The 22,757-nt window shown below is 47.9% G+C and overlaps 7 protein-coding genes across 7 annotated transcripts; 4 read left to right on the top strand and 3 right to left on the bottom strand.

Annotated features, from left to right (window-relative positions):
* Nucleotides 1-230: 230 nt before the first annotated feature.
* BDQ94DRAFT_179524 (glycoside hydrolase family 92 protein) lies at nt 231-2,862 on the bottom strand (the record flags this gene model as incomplete). Its single annotated transcript, XM_026773407.1, has 6 exons — nt 231-807; nt 861-1,544; nt 1,593-2,422; nt 2,477-2,586; nt 2,639-2,671; nt 2,727-2,862. 6 exons carry the CDS (start codon nt 2,860-2,862, stop codon nt 231-233), a joined length of 2,370 nt encoding a protein of 789 aa, XP_026631410.1.
* A 2,894-nt stretch (nt 2,863-5,756) lies between these two features.
* Nucleotides 5,757-6,754, bottom strand: BDQ94DRAFT_156379 (oxidoreductase; the record flags this gene model as incomplete). The annotated part of the gene is made up of 4 exons (XM_026768621.1): nt 5,757-5,940; nt 6,054-6,136; nt 6,207-6,407; nt 6,461-6,754. 4 exons carry the CDS (start codon nt 6,752-6,754, stop codon nt 5,757-5,759), a joined length of 762 nt encoding a protein of 253 aa, XP_026631409.1.
* A 265-nt stretch (nt 6,755-7,019) lies between these two features.
* Nucleotides 7,020-8,008, bottom strand: BDQ94DRAFT_165531 (uncharacterized protein; the record flags this gene model as incomplete). The annotated part of the gene is made up of 2 exons (XM_026770332.1): nt 7,020-7,623; nt 7,677-8,008. The coding sequence occupies 2 exons, from the start codon at nt 8,006-8,008 to the stop codon at nt 7,020-7,022; spliced, it is 936 nt and encodes a 311-aa protein (XP_026631408.1).
* Nucleotides 8,009-8,739: 731 nt separating this feature from the next.
* Nucleotides 8,740-9,754, top strand: BDQ94DRAFT_165530 (PQ-loop repeat-containing protein; the record flags this gene model as incomplete). The annotated part of the gene is made up of 3 exons (XM_026770331.1): nt 8,740-8,771; nt 8,828-9,094; nt 9,163-9,754. 3 exons carry the CDS (start codon nt 8,740-8,742, stop codon nt 9,752-9,754), a joined length of 891 nt encoding a protein of 296 aa, XP_026631407.1.
* A 1,635-nt stretch (nt 9,755-11,389) lies between these two features.
* On the top strand, nt 11,390-12,381 carry BDQ94DRAFT_165529 (uncharacterized protein; the record flags this gene model as incomplete). Its single annotated transcript, XM_026770330.1, has 3 exons — nt 11,390-11,781; nt 11,838-12,165; nt 12,259-12,381. 3 exons carry the CDS (start codon nt 11,390-11,392, stop codon nt 12,379-12,381), a joined length of 843 nt encoding a protein of 280 aa, XP_026631406.1.
* A 2,092-nt stretch (nt 12,382-14,473) lies between these two features.
* Nucleotides 14,474-17,528, top strand: BDQ94DRAFT_156377 (uncharacterized protein; the record flags this gene model as incomplete). Its single annotated transcript, XM_026768620.1, has 2 exons — nt 14,474-14,893; nt 14,943-17,528. 2 exons carry the CDS (start codon nt 14,474-14,476, stop codon nt 17,526-17,528), a joined length of 3,006 nt encoding a protein of 1,001 aa, XP_026631405.1.
* A 361-nt stretch (nt 17,529-17,889) lies between these two features.
* BDQ94DRAFT_179522 (RNA dependent RNA polymerase) lies at nt 17,890-21,941 on the top strand. Its single transcript, XM_026773406.1, has 4 exons — nt 17,890-19,507; nt 19,567-20,936; nt 21,002-21,319; nt 21,369-21,941. The coding sequence occupies exons 1-4, from the start codon at nt 17,972-17,974 to the stop codon at nt 21,781-21,783; spliced, it is 3,639 nt and encodes a 1,212-aa protein (XP_026631404.1). The 5' UTR covers nt 17,890-17,971; the 3' UTR covers nt 21,784-21,941.
* The last annotated feature ends 816 nt before the right edge of the window (nt 21,942-22,757 follow it).

The raw sequence follows: 22,757 nt of genomic DNA, 5'->3' as shown, positions 1-22,757 counted from the left end.
ATTGAGGATTTGGGTCAAGTCTATTAGGGGGTTACCTACAATCGGGTGCGAACAGGGTTGTCAGTGGCCATGGTTTTGCATATTGATACCAAGAGATACTGACAAATTACGAACAATAATCCCTTCGGGCTAAATATTTACCCCATGATTTGATTTTCCTTTACCTAGAAGAAGTCAAGTCGGATATCCTTCGCTCTCAGACCCGGGAAGATGCCAAAGGATGTAGTCAATCAGTGGTTGCTCATGCTCGGGGGCAAATCCGAGTCCCGAGTACCCCAGTCACTCTCCGTAGGGCCTAGCTCAAGCTCGAGGGTCCCTCCATTGAGAAAAAAGTCATGACTGATCCAATTCTTCGTCCAGGCTTGGCCGTCCCGTTTCGCGCTCTGGATATAAATGGACTTGTAGGTAGGGTCAAAGTTCACATTCCGGATCGTGGCGACCTTTCCAGTCTGCTTGTTTTGTAGACTTATTTCCTCGAAGAATGGAGGGCTGATGAGATATACGTCCTGTCCATGGACTGGGAACAGACCCATCATGCTAAGCACCGCGAAGGCGCCCATGGCTCCACCGTCGTCGTTGCCTGGAATGCCGGAGACAGAGGTGTTGAACTGGGAAGGAATGTAGTAGTGAGCACGTTGAGTCGATAGTCCGGGCCGTCCGGAGTAGTGAAATTGGAACACGGTGAGGAAGGCCTGTTCGTCACCAACGTAAAGAAGACCTGAGTCATGCAGATAAGAAAGGCGGGAAGTGAAAGTCTGTGGTCCGCCTAAACGTGTGACCAATGCAGCCATGTCTTGAGGTACGAAGCTTCGAAAAACTTCATTAGCTTAGTAAAGATGAACAAGGATGAGTAAACTCACAATGAATAGAGCCAAGCGCTTCCCTCATACGTCTCGTGCCCGTCCGCGCTCAGATAACAAGAAGTGAAATTCAGTAAAGGGCTGCAGAAGATGGGATCTTGATAGCCCCAAGTCCCGTTGGGGTATCGAGGCTGAAGGAATCCCGTAAAATTAGTATCCTTCCCTTGCAGGTACGATTTCTGATCGTCTTTGAACATGTTCTGCCAGTTATTGGCACGTAGCATGTACGTTTCGTAGTCAGTTTGATGACCCAAACGCTGGGCCATCTGAGCAATACAAAAGTCATCGTACGCATATTCGACAGTCCTGGAGATACTGCGTGTATGCAGCCCAACACCGTATGGATCAAAATCATCAGTCGGAATATAGTTGAGTGTTTTCCAGCTAGTTAGCCCACCGCGACCTTCGACATTCCAGTTCGCGGGCTCAACCTCCGCATCTTTCACGACAGCCTCATACGCCGTAGACCAATCAATGTCGCTGACATTCTTCAAGAGAGCATCGGCAAGAAGGACGTCCGCATTAGACCCTCCCTGAGTATATCCCTTACACAGAGACATACGGCAGTCTGGTAAGTAGCCTTCGTGGCGATAGATATCCACCAGGCTTCTCATCATTCTAGACTGAGACAGTGGATCGGCTAGCGTCAGAAGCTGATGAACGCCTCGAAAGGAGTCCCATATACTAGCGATTTGTGAGTAGGATATTCAGTTATTCCGAAGGGCCACTCACCAGTAATAGCTGTCATAATACGGCTCATCGCTCTGCCAGAGTGGGTTCTCTCCTGTATAGTCCTGCGGGCTTATCATTGCGCGATACATTCCGCTCCAGAACACCTCCTGTAGATCGGATGAGGCATTGCCCGGATTGACACTAAAGACATTCAGTTTATCCCTCCATGCGGCCTCTGCTGCGCTCACGGTACCATCAAAGTCAAAGTTGGGCTGTTCCTTCTCAGCGTTGGCGCAGGCCTGCTCTACGCTGATGAAGCTCACACCTACTCTTGCCATCAGACCCTGCTCATTTGTTGACATATTAAATCGGGTGAATGTGCCAGCAGAGAGGGTCGCGGCGGTGTTGCTCCCGTCAGACGTGAGTGAAATCGTTGTCTGCCCTTGACCGGCGCGATTGTTGGACCACACACCAGTGTCTCGAACGTCACCACCTTTGAAATCTACGCAAAAATGGAGATCATACGTTCCAATACCGAAGCTGGGGCTGAATGTACCATTTCCAGTTAAGCGACCTGTTGATGGATTTACTGAGGCCGTTCCATTTGTGCGCGACTGTGGAAGATCCATGAGATCAACGAGGATCACAGGACTGAGCGACTCGGTGGTCGCGTTGTTGAAACTGAACCGATATAGAGCCGAATGATTTGTGACAGTCATCTCTGCAAAAACGCCGCTCTGCAGGGTAATGCCAAAATATCCAGGGCGCGCTTTTGGCGAGCCTTTTGTCCAAGGAATCGCCCGATCAGACTGTTGCCATGTACACTTATCAAGAGCATCATTTGGACATCCTGGGTGCACAAAAATGGGAAAGTTGCCTAAAGATGGCGACTAAGGGGTGTCAGTCAGTATTAACAGCACATCATTGCAGAGATGATGACTCACGCCACCAGTTCCATCGTCATGCATGTGCGAGAACCCCGAGACGTATGTCGTGTCATACGCAAAACCGGCTTGGTTTTCACCAAGGGTATCTGCTACCGCTTTTGCCATTCCTGAAGTCTTGTTAGGGGCATGAAAGCCGTCTGGCAGGTGGGGACTTCTAACCAAAGGGTAGAGTTGCCCCTGCAAATGAGTGACCTATACCACTATATCAGCCTGGCGACTTCAGATAATCTCAAAGGAATATTCTTACCTCCATTGGAGGTGCCGATCAGTGGATTAACGTAGTCTAGTACATCAAAGCTCGAATTACTGCTCTCTTGCCCAGCAACAACCCAGGCTAGAAAGACTGCTGGGATGGCGCTGTGGACCTTTCGTGACACGAGCATTTTGGCAGAACAATAGCTTCAACTCTGGCCATGCGAATGCTGCAGAAACAGAAACAACCGGTCGTGAAGCCTGGTATTTAACGACCGGAGCGTCGCGTAGCGTAGTGACATTCCATTGTAACCCAAATTCCCCGCGACATGTCAAGAGAGCCCACCCCTCTCTTGTTGCAGCGTGACTGTATGAGGGGTAGTGGATAGGAAATTATGATCACTGCCGAGGCCAATCATGGTGCCACATTTCGCTTGACATCCCCGTAATATTGGCAAAATTGCTTTAGCTGCAGTGATTGACACAGTCTGATTCCTGATTAGGAGCAGCAGCCAGCTACTGCGTGTAACGCTCCATCGGAGCAGTGTGCTGGCCAGTCCCTGCAAGGGATGAAATGATCCGAGTGCCGAAATGCGGAGAGCCGACGATCCCCTGTCATGCTGGTCCTTCCGCAGTGAGGAATATCCTAATTGTTGCCTGAGTCGGTATGCGCTGTCTCGTCAGAACTGCACCAGATATATATTCACATAGTTATGGGATCTGTTGCTCGGCACTGACCTCTCAAACATCCCACGCTGCATGACAAAAGTATTTGTGGTGAGCCATAGCCAGAAGTTCCCCGTCTATCAATTGTGCAACCTTACATCATTGGCCGGGGACTCAAAGGCCCCATGGCTGGTCTTGCAGCCTCCATTAATAGGACATGGCGACAATCACGGGCGCCAGAAGTCTCATATCAGGAACCTTGTTTATGTCGTACGGACCGTAACTATGTAGAGTTGCAAAAGAGTTGCCCGCCTTCTGCCCCTGCCTTCTATATACTTGATCCAGTCTTGCCCATACTCTAGGCTCTCCAAGAAGATCTCTTGCCCACACTGCCCCGTAAGTGGACGTACGGGTTAACGGGGCAGTGTGGACGACTATACATGTTAGCGAATTAGATTCTCGAAACGATTGTCTAGATCAAGGATGATACGTACAACCGCACAGGAGGAGAGTTCCGGGCATCAGGATTCTCCTTTACCCAGGCCACAAGCTCGGCCACTTGTTGTCGAGTGATCTTCGCATCCCCCTTCCTCCTTTTCTGCCCTTTGCATTCAATGGGCACTTGATCTTCTTCGTAGCCTTGCCTCGAACAGGCCATCCGGGATAGCTATACAGTAGCATCATGAAGCTAAGACGATCAGGTTGGAGAAGTTGGGATTTGGTAAGTACTACATTAAAGTGACGGAACAGGAGTCGGAAGTGTTTAGTCAGGCGAGGTCGCCTTCACTCCCGCTGCCATTCACTGGTAGATGGTGCCAGCAAACACGTTGAGAGACTACCATGTATCATACAGTAATCACTATGATGACATGATATGCAACCCGTCTCCGTGTTTGTTTTTCTGGAGGTCGATAGCGGTCTTTCGATGTCAAGGTCAAGTATACTTAGGCCTAACCAGTACTAACTAGTGGACAACTATGAGTCAACAGCAAATGCCCAGTGCGAGCAGTAGCCAGTGGCTGTCGCAACGGGATACCTTTGGCAAAGAGAATGTGGAATGGGAAGAAGTTAGACGCTTGCAATTCTTCTAAGGAGATACCCTTATAGTAATAGAGAGCTGACTGCAAGTCTAGTTCTATAGCGACAACAGAAACAAAGTTCCTAATCTGACTGGTTCAATACAGCAATTCCGTCAAACAATGCGCGAAGCCAAAATGCGCGCACAGCATCATGGAGAGTCCGTAATTGAAGGACTTGACGTTTATGACCTAATTACAGATTTTCCATCGAAATTGAAATTGAGGATATACAAGCCGCTATCGCCTGAAGCAAATGGGGCTGTCATGATATAGTATGTCTTCGGAAAGATGTCATGCTTCGGAGCGGTCTAATAGTGTTGTATCGGACATGAAGCTTCCATGGAGGCGGCTGGGCAATGGGAGACCTGGAAGGAGAAGACAGTACCTGTCGGGCGCTATGCGTGCAAATCGGACTCAATATAGTCAGCGTTGACTATCGCCTGTAAGTGATCTACTGTTTCTGAGGTCTCGCTAATCATTTGAATGGGATCACGCAGTGCCCCAGAGAATCCGCATCCAGCAGCCATTCAGGACTCGATCACAGCACTTCGTTGGGTATATCATACTTGTCTCTGTCGTAAAGGTCTAGGTATAGCTAACAGCACCTCCGTTAATAGGTATTCCAAAACAGTCTTACCCATGGCTTTGACAAGAGTAAGATTTACGTTGGCGGGACCAGTGCTGGGGCAAACTTGGTATGATATTCCCATGCTGTCTAGTACCCGAACGGGTAATGCTTTACTAACATAAATGGGACACTTTCTACCTAGGCTGCTGTTCTGGGCCAACTATATCGGAGCTTGGGAGTCTGTGTGCGGGGTCAGCTTCTTCGGGCTCCAGTCTTGTGCCTCAGTGAGCTGCATCATCAGAGAATGGGACTGAAAAGTATGGATCAGTTCGTTGATACGCCAATTCTCAATCAACACTTAATGAAGCAATTTCTTGAGTGGTATCAGCCTTATGACCGGACAGATCCTACGGTATCTCCATTACTGTTCCGCCGTCTTGACGCGTCTCCGCCATGCTTTATCATGATATGTGGCCGTGACCCACTCCGCGACGAGGCCCTAGCTTATGCGGATAAACTTGAAGAAAAAGGGTACAGTAGCTCCTCTAAACTGTGCGCTCCTAATTACGACTGACTATATGTCTAGCATACCAGTGCGGGTTGCTGTATACTCGGGAATGCCCCACGCGTTCTGGATATTTCCTGAGCTGACCACAACGAAGACTGCTACCCAGGACTTAATCGATGGTGTCAGATGGCTTATGGGGTCCGCACATTGGAAATAGCCAATACACTCGGGTTCTCATGATATTCATAATTGATTGGACATCAATCACAATGATCTTCCCCCATCTACCGGTAATTCCACCCCCGTGATGAACGAGGCCTCATCACTTGCCAGAAATGCAGTGGCATTGGCAACATCCGCCGGGGTAGCAAATCGCCCCATAGGGATGGTAGAGAGAACAATGCTCCTATTCTCGGGTGTGTCCTCTCCGCCGAGAATCAGAGGCATCCTGGCCATGTATTAGCCCTCATGCAAGTTTTCTCTTTTTTATTCGTTAAAACGAATTTTATGGTAGCAGAGGCGCTTTTATTGGGAGAGCGGGTAATCAAGCTTGACGCTTACATTCCAGTTTCACCCGCAACGGGGCACACAGTGTTGAGTCGGATGTGATCCTTCGCGAATTCTGCAGCCAAGCTTTTGGTAGCCTACGGCCATTATATCGTAAGATTCTCTACATGAACAAGGTCAAAGTGAAAAAGAAAGGGATAGACGTACCGCACTCACTGCGCCTTTAGTAGCGGAATACCAAGCATACTTCGGCCGAGGACGAATAGAGCTCATGCTTGAGATATTCACGAAGACACCCCCACCCTGCGCCTGGAAGTAGGGAGCGATAGCTTTGGCCGAGTGATAGATACTCTTGACATTGACTTTATACATGCGGTCTAGCATGGTTTCCGAGGTCTCTAGAGATGGCTAATTTGACCGTCAGTGGACATCATGGCTGGAAGATAAAAGGTCTCCAATACCTGAACTGCATGGACAATCCCTGCATTATTGACGACGATATCGATTTTCTTAAAATTCTCCAGTGCTACTTCACGCACATTCTCCCAGGAAGTCTCGCTAGATACGTCTCCTTGAATGAAGACTGCGCGTCCCTCTGGCTGAGCACACTGCACTCGTCTTCCATTTTCCTGATCGATATCCACAATCACCACATTGGCACCTTCGAGAATGAACTTGTGGACGATTCCTTCCCCGAATCCGAAGCCTCCTCCTGTCACGATAGCGATTTTGTCTTGCAGTCTGCCTTGTCCCATAATGACAGAAATCCTTGACGAGAGGAAGATAATTCACTGTGTCTCTTCTGCTGGCGTTCCCCGCGTGTTGGGTTGATAAGTGCGGGGACAGCCTCAGTACCCCGCCATCAAAGTCAATGTCTCTATTGAAGCGGCACTACATGAAGACCTTCTACTTAATACGACATTCTATTCCCCGCCACTGAATAAGGAAGAGTATTTGGGGTTCTCCTGCAAGCCTTTTTGAAACTATATCCTGGTTACATGGTAGATATCTCTAGTATAGCTAATGATATTGAGAGTCATAGCACTGGGGAACAGTCCACTCCAATATATCAGAAGCCGGTATGACCACTTTCGGTCGGCCATCATTGTCCTTCGGGGGCTTGATAGGTTCAATCCCCGAGCCAGGCAGCGTTACAATAGTTTGCGCGTGATCCTCGATCGTACCCCAATCCCACCAGTCGAGCGTATTTCCTGTGAATTGGTATCGGAGCTGCTCGCCAGGTCGGGCGTCTTCGGGCCGGCAATCTCCATCCGCTGGTAACGACCAGGAATTAGACCAGGATTCCCCGGGAAAGAGGCTTGTGAACCGGCCTTCTTCGTTTTCCGCCACATTAAGTTGTCTGTCAGGATTATCCCAGAAGACATGTGCTGACCGATCGCCTATGCATGTCTTCCATTCTTTCTCAGTCCCCAGATTAGACTCTTCGGGAGAAATACGACGATAGACGCTGAAGGCATTAATTGGGCTGAACGCCCAGGTGTGGAAAGTGATAGGGTCGGCTGATGGACCGTGGTATGTGACCTTGATCGACATCTCTAGATTTCCAGAAGGAGGCATTTTTGAGCTGCAGATCAGCTCAAGACTCAGGACTGGTGCGCCAGGACTGTCTTGATATCAGCTGACAAAAGTCTTCTCCATTGGAGTCGAAGGGCTTACACTCTCTCGCTAGGATCAATTGGCGGTGGTGTCGGAGGTGAAGGAATGGGGGGGCGCCTCCCTTCCTGTACGGTAAAGGTGAGGTGTGCACCGCCTGGAATCACTATTGGAGACCTCTCTAATTTCGTTTCCATTTTCTGCTGCGGCGTACCCCAATCCCAGTATGGAATTTCTTGGCCCGTCCAGAGAATGGTATAAGTGCGCCCCGGTTCTAGGAGCTTGGTCCAGGTATCGGGTAAGCTCTCTCGCACAGTTATTTTACTGCGGTCCCAATTTTTCTTAGCCTCTTCAACATAGAAAGATGCCGGCTCATTGGGGAATTGTTCGATCATTGATAATGATGATGGATATCTCGAGCGCTCCTCAACACCGATCCTCTCGACATTGTGAGACAATAGAATAAACTCTTCCTTGCTAGGATCTATGAATGGTTGCCAGCGCAGCCAAAACTGTTGATCATTTAGAACCCTGCGTAAAATAATTGTAAATGAGTAGCCGGCTTCCTTATCCTCTGTCCAAAGTGTCGGGCTGCCATCTAGCTCAAGGACTAATAGTGGGGTATCAGGCCTATGGAAACGCTTCTTAGCGGGTGATTTCACAGTCGTTGTATTCAACGTACAGCCTATTGCTTTCCTTCCATCTTATGTACGTATCCATTGAAAGACGATATGGAAAATCAGTTATCAGGGTCGTAGGCGGCAAAAAATCGGGAATAGGTTGGGGCTGGAAAGTAAGAGTCTAACTCGTAAATTGCGTGAATTGTCTTTAAATAGGTCGATTCATGCGGTGGGTCACTTGCTAGCTTACTGACAGCTTACTTCCTCCACCAACCGGGGCACTCAATATCATGGATCTAACATGGATTAGTAGTTAGTTCAAAGTATTTCTCTATCCTAGAGATATACCCCCTCCTCTCCTGATTTCCGATACAAGCCCTTAACCATGTTTCTGAATGACTCACGGTTCCCCTCCAATTTTCAATCCCTTTCCCAAGTTTTACACGTTCAAATACACCCACAGGTCGGGCCTAACAGGGGAGATAGTGGAGAGAATACCAGAAAAGATGACCCTCCCCTGCCCTAACTGGCTTCGCGTGTAAGTATCAGAGCCTGCAGGTATATGCAATCCTACTGAGTCTTCACCCCAAACAGAGTCCTCCTCGGTCTCGAGATCACAGTGTTCCTTCCTCAAATCTGGCGGATCTGGTCCCAGAAAACGAGCACTGGCCTTTCCCTCCTCTACATATTTTTCAATCTCCTCAGTACCACCGAACGCTTTACCAATGCTTTCTTCGGAGCCGTCAACTGGACCATCGCTGGCGCCGATGCACCAGGCTTTTTCGTCCACAATCCTAGAACAATCGGCGATTGGCTGAACCTAGTGCAGCTGGGTGTCGATTGGGTGCTGCTCTTGCTTCTGTAAGATTAGTATCCTTTTCCACGGTCCGCGCTCCGCCGACCCGAACACTAACTGGAAACGGCCCAAGCTTCATTTTATGTCTCACTTACCCCCCTCCCCACTATCGCAGTCAGGCACACACGCGCATCCTTAGCGCAATCCTGTACACGACGTTTGCTCTCATTTCCATCATCCCGCTCTTCATAGACGCTCTCTTCCCCTCGATCTTTCACGAACCTGGTGAGCGTCAACCCGACTTCGGCGTGGCGATATTTGCAGGGTTTCATCTCTTCTTCCTTAATACTATATTCACCCTTCTCTGCATTTGCTCGATTATCCCCCAGGCTATTCAACTCCGCTCGCTGTCGTTGGATTCGGGCGTGGTGAGGGTCCGTGATTTGGTTCTCCAAGCGGTCGTATTGACCATGCTGGCTGTCTCGTGGGTGTTTCGGGTGAGTCTCCCGAGTGGTGTCGATGTCCTGACGCCGTTCCGATCCATTGTTTGGTACGTACGGGTTGGTTGGCCGGCTGGAGGCACGGTGGTGTTTGCGATTGTTCATGGGGGGTTGGCTGTCTTGGGGATGATGAGAAGAAGGAGAGTAGGTGGCAGTGTTGGTGGTGAAGGAGAAACAGATCCACTCATGGGAGGGTCGAGGAATGTGGTTGAGGAGCGTGCTTAGGGACTTCTATATAAGACAGAATTCTGCAGATGCTTTTTTTGCAGAAGTATATCAGTAGTCTATTCGTTTTCAATTCATTTCTATATTGATACATTGTGGATAGCGCGATAATTGAAAGAAATCCTCATTTTTCAGGTAAGATAAAAATCAGGTGCTTTCCCTGAAATGTTTAGATGGTTTGCTACCTACAAAATCCTTTCATCTAACTGAACGCTAGTATATTGCGCTCTGCAGTAATGAAAGCAGCATCCTCTGGGCTCTCATGCTCTTTAATAAATGATGAAGACGTTGTATGGCCTGAAAAAAGGATCTGTGGCTGTAACAGAAAGTGAAAACGTCGAATTAATGCCGAGTGACTTGCATGCATTTGGGAATTTAACAGCATGAGATGCTGTGAATGAGAGAGATTTCATCTATTCCAACTCATCTTCTTTGAACTCGATCGAGCTTGTTATATAATATCCTAGCAATGCAGGTTCTTCACTGTCTGAAGTAACAACCTAGCCCTGAATGCTGCTGCAGAAAGAGAAGGAGTAATCACTGCTGCTAATATGATTGAATGTATAGCTGATCAGGGAATGGATATATGAATGTAGAAGAACTATCAGCATCGAACTATTGCAATTTACTATCTGGTTGCCTGCATGTCACTACTCTTCTATCTTTACTCATTAACTGTTACTCTAATCTTCCACCTAATATAAAAAGCCTTCTCCAACTGACTTAGCCCTCAATATATTCTGACTCCTACCCAACATGACCAGCATGAATAATACTATATAGATTATTATTTCTATTATAATCTCTAGTCTAATAAGAGACTGGTCACCGAATGGGAGGAATGATATAGTAAAGTTTCCTGGGGAATCAATCCACTCGTCGCGAGGGAATCAGAGAAGACATAATGCCTGCTTTTCAAGAAGGTAATCACGCCAGCTTGTGAACCAGAAGAGCATCATACATATTAAACCTATGAGATCATCCATTAGCGAAACCTCTTCCTCATAATTGAAGAGGGAGTTAAGCATGCACACTGGCACATGAGCAAGCTACGCAAGTTGATACTGGGATCAAGCTGGCTCGGAATGACTACTCAGGCAAAAGTATCGATAACCGACAAGATACAATTCAACACTGGAGGCATGGAGTGGCTCCTTAGTACCACACCTAAGATACAAGCGATGCTTCCAATTTCTTGGGACCAAGTGGTCTTCAAGAAAGAGAAATCCCTTGTCTGGACATATTTTCCAGGCGAGGAGGTCCATATCTCAGCAGCACTGACTGAGACAGGGATAGATCACGCCTTTATCCATGCCGGTCAGACTGCTAGAGACGAACCCACATCTTCAGGAAGTTCAACTGTGATCCCAACCATTGTATGGTACTTATGATGAGTTACTCTAAGTTCGGCAGGACTTTGTCGGAACCTCCACCTCTTTTCCCGCCGACGCGGCATAACTACGCACTTGTTACAGCGTGTTCCGTCAATTGATGTATTCGTCACATCATGCTGAAACAGCCTTTCCACCAACCAAGCCCAAAGCAATATAATATTAGCCATTCGGAGTAGACAGGGCGATGATAGTGGTAATGTCCCAGCGCACCACAAGGATACTACATAACAAGATCGCGACCATGCCGTCTAGCACTACCAGAAACCGCATCGTTCTTGAAGGGCTGTTCAAGACCATAATGGAATGGAGGAATAACGTGCCTGAGGATGGGCATATCAACATTGCCAGCCTCGGAGACGTCGAGCATAAGGTTCAGTTTGATTTCGAAAATCTGGATAATGCGAAATCCAACCTGACAATGGTTCCTCCTATTTTATTTCACCCCATGGAGTTGGCAAAGTTGGAGGAATATCCAGTCGATTCGAGCGAGGCACGAGAATTTTTCGACATTGATCAGAGCCAAAATCGCTTCTGGGAAATAGGGTCTTTAGACCGCGTAGAACAAATTTCTAGTCTCATCGAGGATCGTGCCACATGTGAGGCACAGGCTGAACAAGGCCTTCAGATTGTCGAGTAAGTTTTGCTCTAATTACGGCATAAATGCAATGCTCTAACATAATTCTTCACAGAGCCCCAGATAGTACTTTTTGGTTGGAAGCCCTTCTTTCATGGCCCTACGGCAAGAAGAATTGGTGGGATGTCGAGTGCGTAAGGGAGCCATCCCCCGACAATAAAGGAAAGGTTTATCCACATATAGCCTTCCATCTTATCGATGACAAGATGGCCCGGGAAGACACCATTCAATATTCCGAGTTTAGCGCTATAGTTATAGCCATGAGAGGCCGTGCGAATCAGCGGAAGGTGGATTCAGCACTCGAAAGAGAGAAACTTGACGAAAATGACGGCGAAGGTAAGGAAGAGTACCCATATCTCTTCAGTGATGAGGAATATTTCCCGGTACTTATGGTATCCTGTGTTATGCCTCAACATGCTAGGCTCTTTATGGCATGTATGAGCCAGCGGGAAAAGCTAATAATAAGACAATCAAAGCTTTACAGCTTTGAAAGGAAGAACGAGGCACCTGTGGACTTGTTTGCTCGTCTGTTCTTAAGCAAGCCTTTGGAGCCGCAGAATATTCTGGGGTGGGGAGCGACATTGATGATTGATCTCTGAGTGATGAATTTATTAGTACTGAAATCCAGACTTGGCTAAATCGGGCGAGAGAGAGGGATTCTTGGGACATATCACTTCATCTGCTCTACAGATAGACGCAATCATCATGCTTGGTCTACTGCTTAAAGCGTTGACACAGAATATTTCAAATAATTATATTGATGAGCGAGGTGAGTCACATTAAAAGGGAGCCCGGAGCAGTATGGTCTAGTTTCTTGGCTTCAGGCTGAATGAAAATCTTAATATTATCGTTATATTAGCTTCGTTGAGTAGCGCGTTCTATGCTTCGTAGTGAGTACAGTCCTAGTTCGCGATTGGATCAAGCAGATGTAATCGACACATATCCAACAACTTGGAACGTTGTATCGTTCTCATGTGTATTATGGTTAGGAGCGCACTTGTGAGAGATATGTGAAATAATGCGGCAGGTGAAAGGTTATATGAGAATGCTATCGTACGCATCAGCTGCATTATTTGGGGAGCCAGGCATTGAGGGGATTGATGCAGAATCTTCGGCAGGCATGGATCGTCAGCTTGATAGCACTCGGGATTTCCGACCCCATTCCGATGTTGCCATGGCTTTTTAAATTATGATAGACCGTGCGTTGGCCGCTTAGTAACAGCTACCCCATTCAAGCCCCGCAACCATGACAGAATACTACTCTGTGAGTAATCTTGGCAGAAAAGTATAACCGTCGGGATTGGCCTATTTCACATAGTTTCTTTCAGAATGGGGCCTGCAGAAACCAAGTTAGGTGGACCAGTGCAGATACCTTGTACTCCGTAGATCTCGGCATGTTTAGGGCTTCATCATTTTCCGGAGGACCTTCGAAACCAAGTTCCGAGGTGCATTAGTCTAAAGCTAACATGGGTTCGTCACCTAGCATAGTAGTTTCATGTCAGAGCAAGAAACAGGATAATATTTCCGGACTTTACTCTGATGATAAGCGGACAGAATAAAGTTTTAAGAATCGAACTTCGAAATGACTGATCCCGAAGGTGACAAGAAAGTACCGCAAAGACCAACAAATTTCCTCTTCACATTCGTCACAGCGACCGCTTCATGTCGATCTCTTACCATGACAGATATGAGGGGTACCTATGATGGGGTTGACCCAACCATTCTCGTGCAGCCCAACTATGGCCATGGTGGTTACGAGCTAGCGTTAAAAGTTGCCGAGACGAGCTGTTAGTGTAGACCGTCTTCAGTCATCCTTAACCGAACTGAAAGATCAGCGGGTTTAGAATCGGGTATTTGAACCCACTGGGAAAGAAGCCTGTCCATCATTCTCGGCACCACTGGCTTCATCGCTTCGCCATACACCGATACACCGAAGCAATGTGTCTCCGTTTCCCTGTCGTAAACTCGGTCTCTGCTGGTCACATTCCCTTATAATCGGGCTTCTCATACAGCGTTAGGGGAACCGGGCGGGTGTTCGTTTATCCTCAGTAATCGATTAGTCTATCATCGTGCTGATATTTGTCGCTTTGATTATCCATGTTTGTCTGCCAAGCCACCATGGAATCGTGGTGTGATGGCTGATGAGCAGAATGCCTCAAGGATACGAGGAAGATAAGCCGAATGATGTGCCAAGAGAGACTTCTTTTACGACTTCTTCTTCATCTACTACTGCTATAGTGGGTAGCAATCTTGATTTTCCAGTAATATTAAGGTTCCCCCCAGATTGATAGTAAGGAAGGGGAAGGGAACGCGTCCCCTAGGACTTGCCAATCTTCGGAGGGAAGCCGGTTCTTCAGGCGGAAAAGCCGCGATGCTGACCTTTTCCCACTCACACTTCCTCTCGTAAAGCTTATCAATTATGCTAGTCATTCTGACCTATCTGTGTAAGCTTACGATTGTCAGTCTTACTTACCGCATCCAGAAGGCCTGTTCTACACGATGGACTGGTCTGTTTCCGCGCTCCACACAAGATGTAGGTATAAGAGGACTTGAGAACCAAAGCTTCCTCGCGCTCACCACATAGTACAATATAAGCATTGACAGTTATCCAGTCGCAACCGCTCATTTGTCTTCATCGTGTCGTATAAAACTTAGATTCCCTCTTTCGCCTTTACTCCGATCAGTGTTCTCATGAGCATCAAACTTCTTTACATCGGGTTTTCCATCATAACCCAGGTTGCAGCCGCAGCTAGCAACCATGGGACCTTTGCATCCCCGGCCAATGACGTCAGATTAAAGTTTCGTTATTGGCTCCCCGATGCCAGTGTCGATACTAATACGGTGGTGAAGGATATTGGAGAGGCTGGCGCAATAGGTGCTGGAGGGGTGGAGCTCCTCGGCCTCTACAACTACGGCGGTTCGCTGGCACCACAGCCCGCTGGTGCCGACTGGGCTACGTGTGGCTTTGGTACACCAGCTTTCAACTCCATTTTCAAAGCCTCACTGCAGAGTGCAAAGAGCACGGGCATGATCTTTGACTTTGCTCTGGGTCCGAGTCAAGGTCAAGGCGTTCCAGCCAAACCAAATGATGAGGGGCTTCATTGGGATTTGGTAGGATACCCTTCAAATAGAATGTCTTGACGTAATCTGATATTCCAAGGCACCATTTAATGTCAGTGTCCCGCCGAATGGCACATACAACGGTCAAATTCCCGGTTGGGGAACAGGTGAACTTGTTTCTCTGGTGTCCGCGCGGGTCGTGAACACCTCTACAATTGTCAATCCCGCGAGCAGACTCTTTTTCACCCCTGCGAATAACGCAACACGCTTGGTCCTGGCAGTAGGGTCACTAGTGGATCATACAGATGCGGTCAGTGTTGATGGAAAAGTGTCGTTGTCATTCAATGTTAGCGAACATTCAACCTATCGTCTTTTTGCCTACTATCAGTACCAGGACCTTGTCAAAAACCTTGACATCCAAGAAAGCTCTACAGGAAGCATTTTCGATAATGGCTCCTACACAGTTGATCACTTCAGCGCTCGTGGTGCTCAAACTACGATTGACTTCTGGGAGAACTACATCTTGATTGATACTGATATCAAGTCCCTTTTGCAAGAGGTCGGCCGCTATGGCTGGGAAGACAGCATCGAAATCAAGTCTAACATTTCCTGGTCACCTTCCCTTCCAGATATTTTCGAGCAGATCAACGGCTATCAGCTGCGCAAGTACCTTCCTCTCGTCATGTACGGAAATAATAACCCCGGCGTGCAGCCGTCATACCCTGGTAATCTGGAATGCGTCTTGGACCGTGAGGATCAGGGACAAGGCTACGTCAATGACTTCCGTGCTGCTCTAGAAAAAGGATATCAAGTTTACTTGGACACGCTTTCAGCCTGGCTAGATGGTCTGGGCTTAGGCTACTCAGCCCAAGTCTCCTACAACCTGCCGATCAACATGGAAGTAAATATCAATCATGTCATTGCCCCGGAGTGTGAGAGTCTTGCGTTCAACAATAACATCGATGGATATCGTCAGTTTTCGGGCGTCGCAAATCTCGCTCAGAAGAACGTGATTTCGAATGAAATGGGCGCTAACTTAGAAAAGGCATTTGCCCTTCCGGTCAGTGAACTACTTGGGCAGATCAATACAGCTTTTGCCGGTGGCGTCAATCAGATTGTGTTACACGGCCAGTCATATACTGGTAACTACCATAAGACAACGTGGCCGGGGTATACATCTTTCTTCATGCTTTTCGCAGAATCCTACTATAACAAGCAGCCTGCATGGGGCCATGGGTTCTCAGACGCCATTGACTATATCAGCCGGAATCAGTACATCTTGCAGGCTGGCCAGCCACGAACCGACATCGCTCTGTATAATGGAGTTTCAATGACTGGTCCTCAGCTTGAGACTTTGTACTCTGCCGATGATATGATTAATGCAGGTTACACTTACACTTATCTATCACCTGCAAACTTGAATCTCTCGCAAGCATCTGTAGCAGGCGGCCTTTTGGCCCCTCACTCCCCCGCCTACAAAGCAATTGTCGTAACAAGCGATCAGAATGTCACTTTGGCTGGTGTCAACAAGCTCCAACAGTACGCCGATGCCGGACTCCCCGTCATTCTGAGTGGCGGTTTTCCGGGATACTATCCCAATGGTGAAGCGACCGATAAGGCCGCGGTTTACGCTGCTTTAGAGGCACTCAGGAGTTCTCCAAACGTCTATACCACTGGGTTTGGGCAAATTGCTTCAAAGCTCGAGCAGCTCAACCTCACTCCGCGCGTCGCAGTTCATTCTGATGGCACCTGGTATCCAGTTCTTCGGACGGATAATAACACGGACTACCTTTTTATCTTCTCCAAAGATTCGGCTTCTCAAGGCAATCTCACTGTTAGCTCAACCAAGACACCTTACCTTTTGGATAGCTGGACTGGCAAGCGAAGCCCTTTCCTCCATTACAAGAGAAGCGGGAACACGACAGTAATTCCTCTTCACCTTGCTGCGAATCAAACGATCGCTTTTGCCTTCAGCAACGAGTTGAAGTATGAAATTGAGACCCCGTCTCTTCACGCTTCACGTGTTCCCTCAACCGTCCTGGGTTATAATTACAGCACCCCTGGCGGTCTCCTCCTCCACACATCCACCGATCCCTGCAACGACTGTGTGTTCCAACTCTCCAACGGAACTACCTATGACCTCGCCCTCAACTCCACCTCTCTTACTTCTCACTTACGAAACTGGACGCTCATCGCGGAACACTGGGAAGCTCCCAACAACATGTCAGATGCCACCACCCAAGCCATGAAGCGCAACACAACTCACCACCTCGACACTTTGGTCTCATGGCTCGAAATCCCAGCGCTTCAAAACGCCTCCGGTCTTGGCTACTACCTCTCTACATTTACTTGGCCCCCGAATTCTGCTTACGATGTTGATGGTGCATACCTCACTTTTCCCAGAATTGCGCAAGGCATCAAAGTGTCCGTAAATGGCCATGATGTGGGGCCTCTGGACTTCACGAATCCTAAAGTTGACATTGGTCCATACCTCACCAATGGTACTAATGCAGTGACTGCCATTGTTCCATCGCTAATGTGGAATTATATTCGGAGTATATACGATGAAATTGAGATATCTGGGATTGCGCCTCTATTGAGTGACCCGTTGCCCGAACTGGTGGATAATGGCTTGATTGGGGAGGTGAAGATCGTTCCCTATGTCACTTCTCGATTTATGATTTGACCTGATTAATTCCATGAGAAAGTTTCTACCTCACTCGGTAGTGGTCTTAGATCCTGCATCAGTTTAGTTCTTCGTCATATTCCCTTCAGCTCTGACGAAGTATGGGTTATTTTGACTTCTGGCGTCATTGATTTTGCCTTACAAATATTGACACTTCGAATGATATTGTGATCAGATCACCATATCAGTTTGTACCATGATGAGCCTTTGTAGATTGAAGTGGGAGTGAATGTGTGAGGGGGTCACCTGATGTTCATTCACCCATTGATTGGCGAGGCTGAAGCGCCAGTCCTTTAGGTCCCCTCCTTTCTCTTTTCCCTTCCTCCTTCACTTTCTTCTCTCATTTTTCTCAGCCTTCATGTAAACCATCTCATCTATCCTTGTTTATTACCTTATTTCCTGACATCGCTTTTTGCTTCTTGTGCTGTCTTGTGTTTGTAATCATGGAAGTGTTTATGCACAATGTCCCTGCGCAACTCTCCGATCAAGGTCTGAAGAAGGAGCTGGAACCCATCCTCAGGCGGCTAGGAACCCTCAATTTTCTGTGTGATAAGCCAAAGAGAAAAAGTATCGGGTTCCTTATCTTTCATCGCCCTGAAGATGGAGAGCGATTCCTGCTGTTACATGGGCAGGAAGAGATTCCAGGAATGATGAACGCTCGCGGGAGACCGCGACTGAAATCCAAGTTAAGAATCATGGGTGCTGATGTCTTCTGCTCACGAAGTAAGAAGGCACCGAGCAAGTTTGCTATTCAAAGCCTTCAACATATGGCTGAACAGCGGGCAAAAGACACCTTGCACAAGTACGAAGACAATAAGCATGTTTCCCTCCGCTTACTGGGGCTCAGCTGTGGTTATTCTATGTTCCGAGGAGAGCACTTTGGATATGTCCCAGAGGTGCAGTGGTCGGACACCGGCTTGATGAAGTTTAAGAAGAGGGCTATCATTATCAAGTTGGACAAGTCTAATTACCACATCCGCATCCCACTCAGTACAGTCATTGAGCTCATATGGTCCAGGGATGGGACTCTAACACTCACCTTGTCTACGGTTCCGTACTTCTTCTCTCATGAAGGTCCTGATCCTTTGACCATCGCATTCCAGATGCTCCAGCTTGGCTCTTCGAAATACCATCCAGCGGCGCCTTCCCGTTCGCGGATGTGCTCTCTGAGTCCAACCCACGCCGATGTGGCTGGGCAATGTCTTGTCTATCAATTCCGGGTCCCTTTTGTTGATCTCATGAAGGACATTCTAGACATAAAGGATTTGGAGATTGCAATCATACGCCACGATGTTTTGCCCCTCAATACACTACCAATGGGTGCCTTTCAGGTCCAACTCAAGGCTCTCATGGACGAATTGGCCACCTGCACGAGAAATAACTCTCTTCCCTTCGGAATATTATACCAGTTGCAGGCTCTTGCATATAACGCCTATCTACTGCCACGCACAGTTCAAAGTCTAGCACAAGAACTAATCAAGGCTTACAAGGAAGACGCTGCTGCACACAGAAGGCCTATTTCAGTACTGGCCATGAAGAAACTGTTTGACATGATTGACTGGCCTTCGCCTCACGGCAATCCAACCGACTTCGAGGTTGGTGCCCTTATGATGGCTCTGAAGCAGAACCAGAAAGACGTCCTACAAGACTTGGCGGCTTCTGGAGATATGCTAGGCCCTTCCGACAACTTGACTCCTATTCACAAGGTCATGGTTACGCCGACGCGAGTTACTCTCCATGGGCCGGAATTAGAACCTCGAAATAGGATCCTGCGAAGGTTCCCAAATCACCATGACTTTTTCATTAGAGTGCAATTTTGTGACGAAAACGGCCAAGATCTCCACTTCAATTCTCGGATTCACTATGATGATGTCTTTTCCAGATTTAAACATGTTCTCACCCGCGGCATTCAGATTGCTGGGCGGACATATTCATTCTTGGGATGGTCTCACTCATCACTGAGATCCCATGCTGTCTGGGCAAGTACAGAACCTTAGTGTGGGATCCTTTCAGAATAGCTAATATCCTTTCAAAATAGTTTTCCTCCCCATTTGTTGACGAATCCAGTCAATTTCAAACTCACTTTAGCATTATCAAGGCGCTTGGTGACTTCAGCAAAATCCAATCACCTGCGAGGTGTGCCGCCAGGATTGGTCAGGCCTTTACAGACACTCCTTACGCGATTTCCCTGTCCGAATACGACATAGAAGTCTCAGAGATGGCAGACGTAACATCTAAAGATGGCAAGCGGGTATTCAGTGACGGGATAGGTACCCTCTCATGGAATGTTGCAGAGTCCATTTGGCATAACATACCAGAAAAAAAAGGATTTCCTACCTGCTTCCAGGTCCGACTAGGCGGTGCAAAGGGCATGCTCGCTGTTGATGGTCGACTTTCGGGCTCTCAAGTCAAAGTTCGACCTTCCATGATAAAATTCCAAGGGGACATGAAAGACCTTGAGATCTGCGATATGGCGGCCAAGCCAATGATGTTGGTCTTGAATCGACAAATGATCAAGATCCTGGAGGATATGGGAACGCCAGATGACTGGTTCCTCACATTGCAAGAGGCAGCACTAACCAAGCTCCGTAGTGTCACCGCTAGCGCTCATAACTCAGAAGTCTTCATCAAAAGACAGGCGGTCGGCGACAGCATAGGGCTCTACAGACTCTTCCGTCATTGCCATCTGCGTGACCTTGACTATAGGAAAGAGCCTTTTATTCGTTCGATCGTCGAGGCAGTTGTTCTCAAAGAGCTACGTCTTTTAAAGCACAAAGCTCGTATCCCTATCTTCAAAGGCATCACTCTATTTGGTGTTCTAGACGAAACGGGGCTTCTCGAAGCTGACCAGGTTTACGTGGCATATAAACCCATAGAAGGAAGACACGCGCCCCCTCCTAACGCTGGGATGGTCTTAGTGACTCGCTCGCCAGCATTGCATGATGGGGACATTCAATTTGCACAGAACGTTATTCCCCCTGACAACCACCCGTTGGCAGAGCTTACGAATTGCATTGTGTTCAGTAGCAAGGGGTATCGCGACCTACCTAGTCAGCTCAGCGGGGGGGATCTCGACGGCGATATATTCAACGTCATTTGGGATACCGATGCGTATCCGGTGCGGACATTTGCGCCCGCGGATTATCCTCGCGTAAGCCCAGTCGACATCGGGCGTCCAGTGGAGCGCGACGATATGGCACAGTTCTTCCTTGACTTTATGAAAACTGACCATCTTGGGGTGATCGCCACAAGGCATATGATCATGGCTGACCAGGAAGCTGAGGGAACATCCCATCCAGTCTGCAGAAAGCTGGCACAGTTGCACTCTACGGCGGTTGACTTTTCTAAGACGGGTATTCCGGTCCAAATGTCGGAAATCCCTAAGGGAAACCCTTTCAGACCTGACTTGTACGTTATCACTACATGTTTTCATAACCTATATATGGATACTGTGATGCTAACAAGTGAAATAGCATGGCACCAGGCCCAGTTGCACGTATCCACAATAAGTCCGACATCGAGCTCGAAGAGTATGTTATTCAAGAAGCATACGATGAGGATGATGACCTGGAGCCGTTCCACAAGTACTACAGATCAGAAAAAATATTGGGCAAGCTCTACAGGGGTGTAGATGAACGACAGATCTGGCAAGAAGACATCCAGAGCAAAGTGCAGCCCAACGAAGACGAATTCTGGAACGAATTTCTATGGTCTACACTTGAGCTCTGTGACAAAATAGGAGATCTGTCATGGGAACGCTGGCTAGATGAAGCCCGGCACATTCGCCTGAGGTATGTCCGGAGACCCTAGGTGCCCGAGGCTGACTGACAGTGGCTTCAGATACGAAGAGGCCGTATTCTCGGCAAGAAACAATTACTCCGAGCACCCTATAGACCCACTGAGTGAACTAGAGGTCTTCATTGGGTCTGTCATGAACAAAGGAGGTGTACAGACCCGTCGGCAGCGTGATCAATCTAACAAACTCGCCGATGAATTCGATCGCATCTCTACTTGGATTGTGGGTCAGATGCGCGCAGGGAGCTCGTCCGAGTCACCAATAACCAGTCTGTCGGATCAACTCAAACCTCTGGAGTTTTGTCTCGCCTGCATCCATGTCGGTGGTGAGAGCAACAAGGATCCCGCGCGCCGTCGTAGGGAAGTGTACGGTGAGATCAAAAGCTTCCGGGTAGTTGCAGCGTGTGCTTTGCTGTTTGAGCTTGACCTCATCGAAAAGGGGAGAAAGCGAAAGTTCTAACTGAACACATACTTGTAACTGGCCATGCACATGTTTTCATGCTTAAGGTATTAATGTGTTTGCAAAGATAGGACGAGCGTCATGGGAAAATGTATTCGAGCAGCCACTGAAATTGTATTTATTGGTTTCCTCTGTGCCACATGCATACCATCAACCAGACACGCATGGTTAATCCTCGCAGATACGAGTCAGCCCCATATCGATGTAACACGCGGTCTCAAACACATAGAGCAAACCCGAGACGTTAACCTCCTGCATCTGGTAACAACGGCAAGCATGAATATTCTCCTACTGGATAGCCAAGAAAGCCTTGTTCCCCTGGAAAGTTTCCATCGGGTCCGACAACCTCCCCTTTTAGATCCCGTACATCCAATATATGTATAAGACCAATCCCTTCCTCTCATAACAACCATTATTTTCCACGTCTGATCTATCACATCGCTTTTCCCCTTGCCTCTCGCTCAGTCAGACCCCCCAATAACTAATAGCAGATATCAATCTCAGAATCCCACACCTCTCACCCGTCTTTATCCCACAGTAAGCACCAAATATATCAGATTCCAGCCGTTTCCCGACATATATTACTCTTGTCCATCCTAAAACACACACACAACTCTAAATTCCCTATGTATTCGTCGATTACCACACGTATCACGTATTTCCTCCGCCTCAGGCTCACAATGATAAATCTAATCTGATATGATGTGATATGATCTGATCTATATCTGACGTCGACGCGTCACCGGCACCTCCATCTATTGGCTTGTCAAGCAAAGTGGATTTTCGCGATTGTTTCAACATCTCGGACGTTTGGGGGAGGTGATTGGGTACCTTCTTTGTCTTGAGTTTTGGGGGGTGTGGAACAGGTTGCGATGTGGTGACGGCTGAGTGAATACTACTGCAGGGGAGATGTGATGGAGAATTATTTGGGAAGGCTGACATCATCTACGCAGGAGTGTTTGCATGGTTTGGCA

Source organism: Aspergillus welwitschiae (assembly GCF_003344945.1).
Source record: "Aspergillus welwitschiae strain CBS 139.54b unplaced genomic scaffold BDQ94scaffold_2, whole genome shotgun sequence".
NCBI classification, from domain to species: domain Eukaryota; kingdom Fungi; phylum Ascomycota; class Eurotiomycetes; order Eurotiales; family Aspergillaceae; genus Aspergillus; species Aspergillus welwitschiae.
This window is presented reverse-complemented; position numbering and strand designations above follow the sequence as displayed.

Excerpts from the sequence above, each read along its gene's own strand:
- BDQ94DRAFT_179522 (XM_026773406.1), top strand. The coding sequence starts at position 17,972 with ATGGAAGTGTTTATGCACAATGTCCCTGCGCAACTCTCCGATCAAGGT. Across the intron at positions 19,508-19,566 it reads TGAGATCCCATGCTGTCTGG|TTTTCCTCCCCATTTGTTGA; the intron begins GCAAGTACAGAA and ends CTTTCAAAATAG. Across the intron at positions 20,937-21,001 it reads AACCCTTTCAGACCTGACTT|CATGGCACCAGGCCCAGTTG; the intron begins GTACGTTATCAC and ends CAAGTGAAATAG.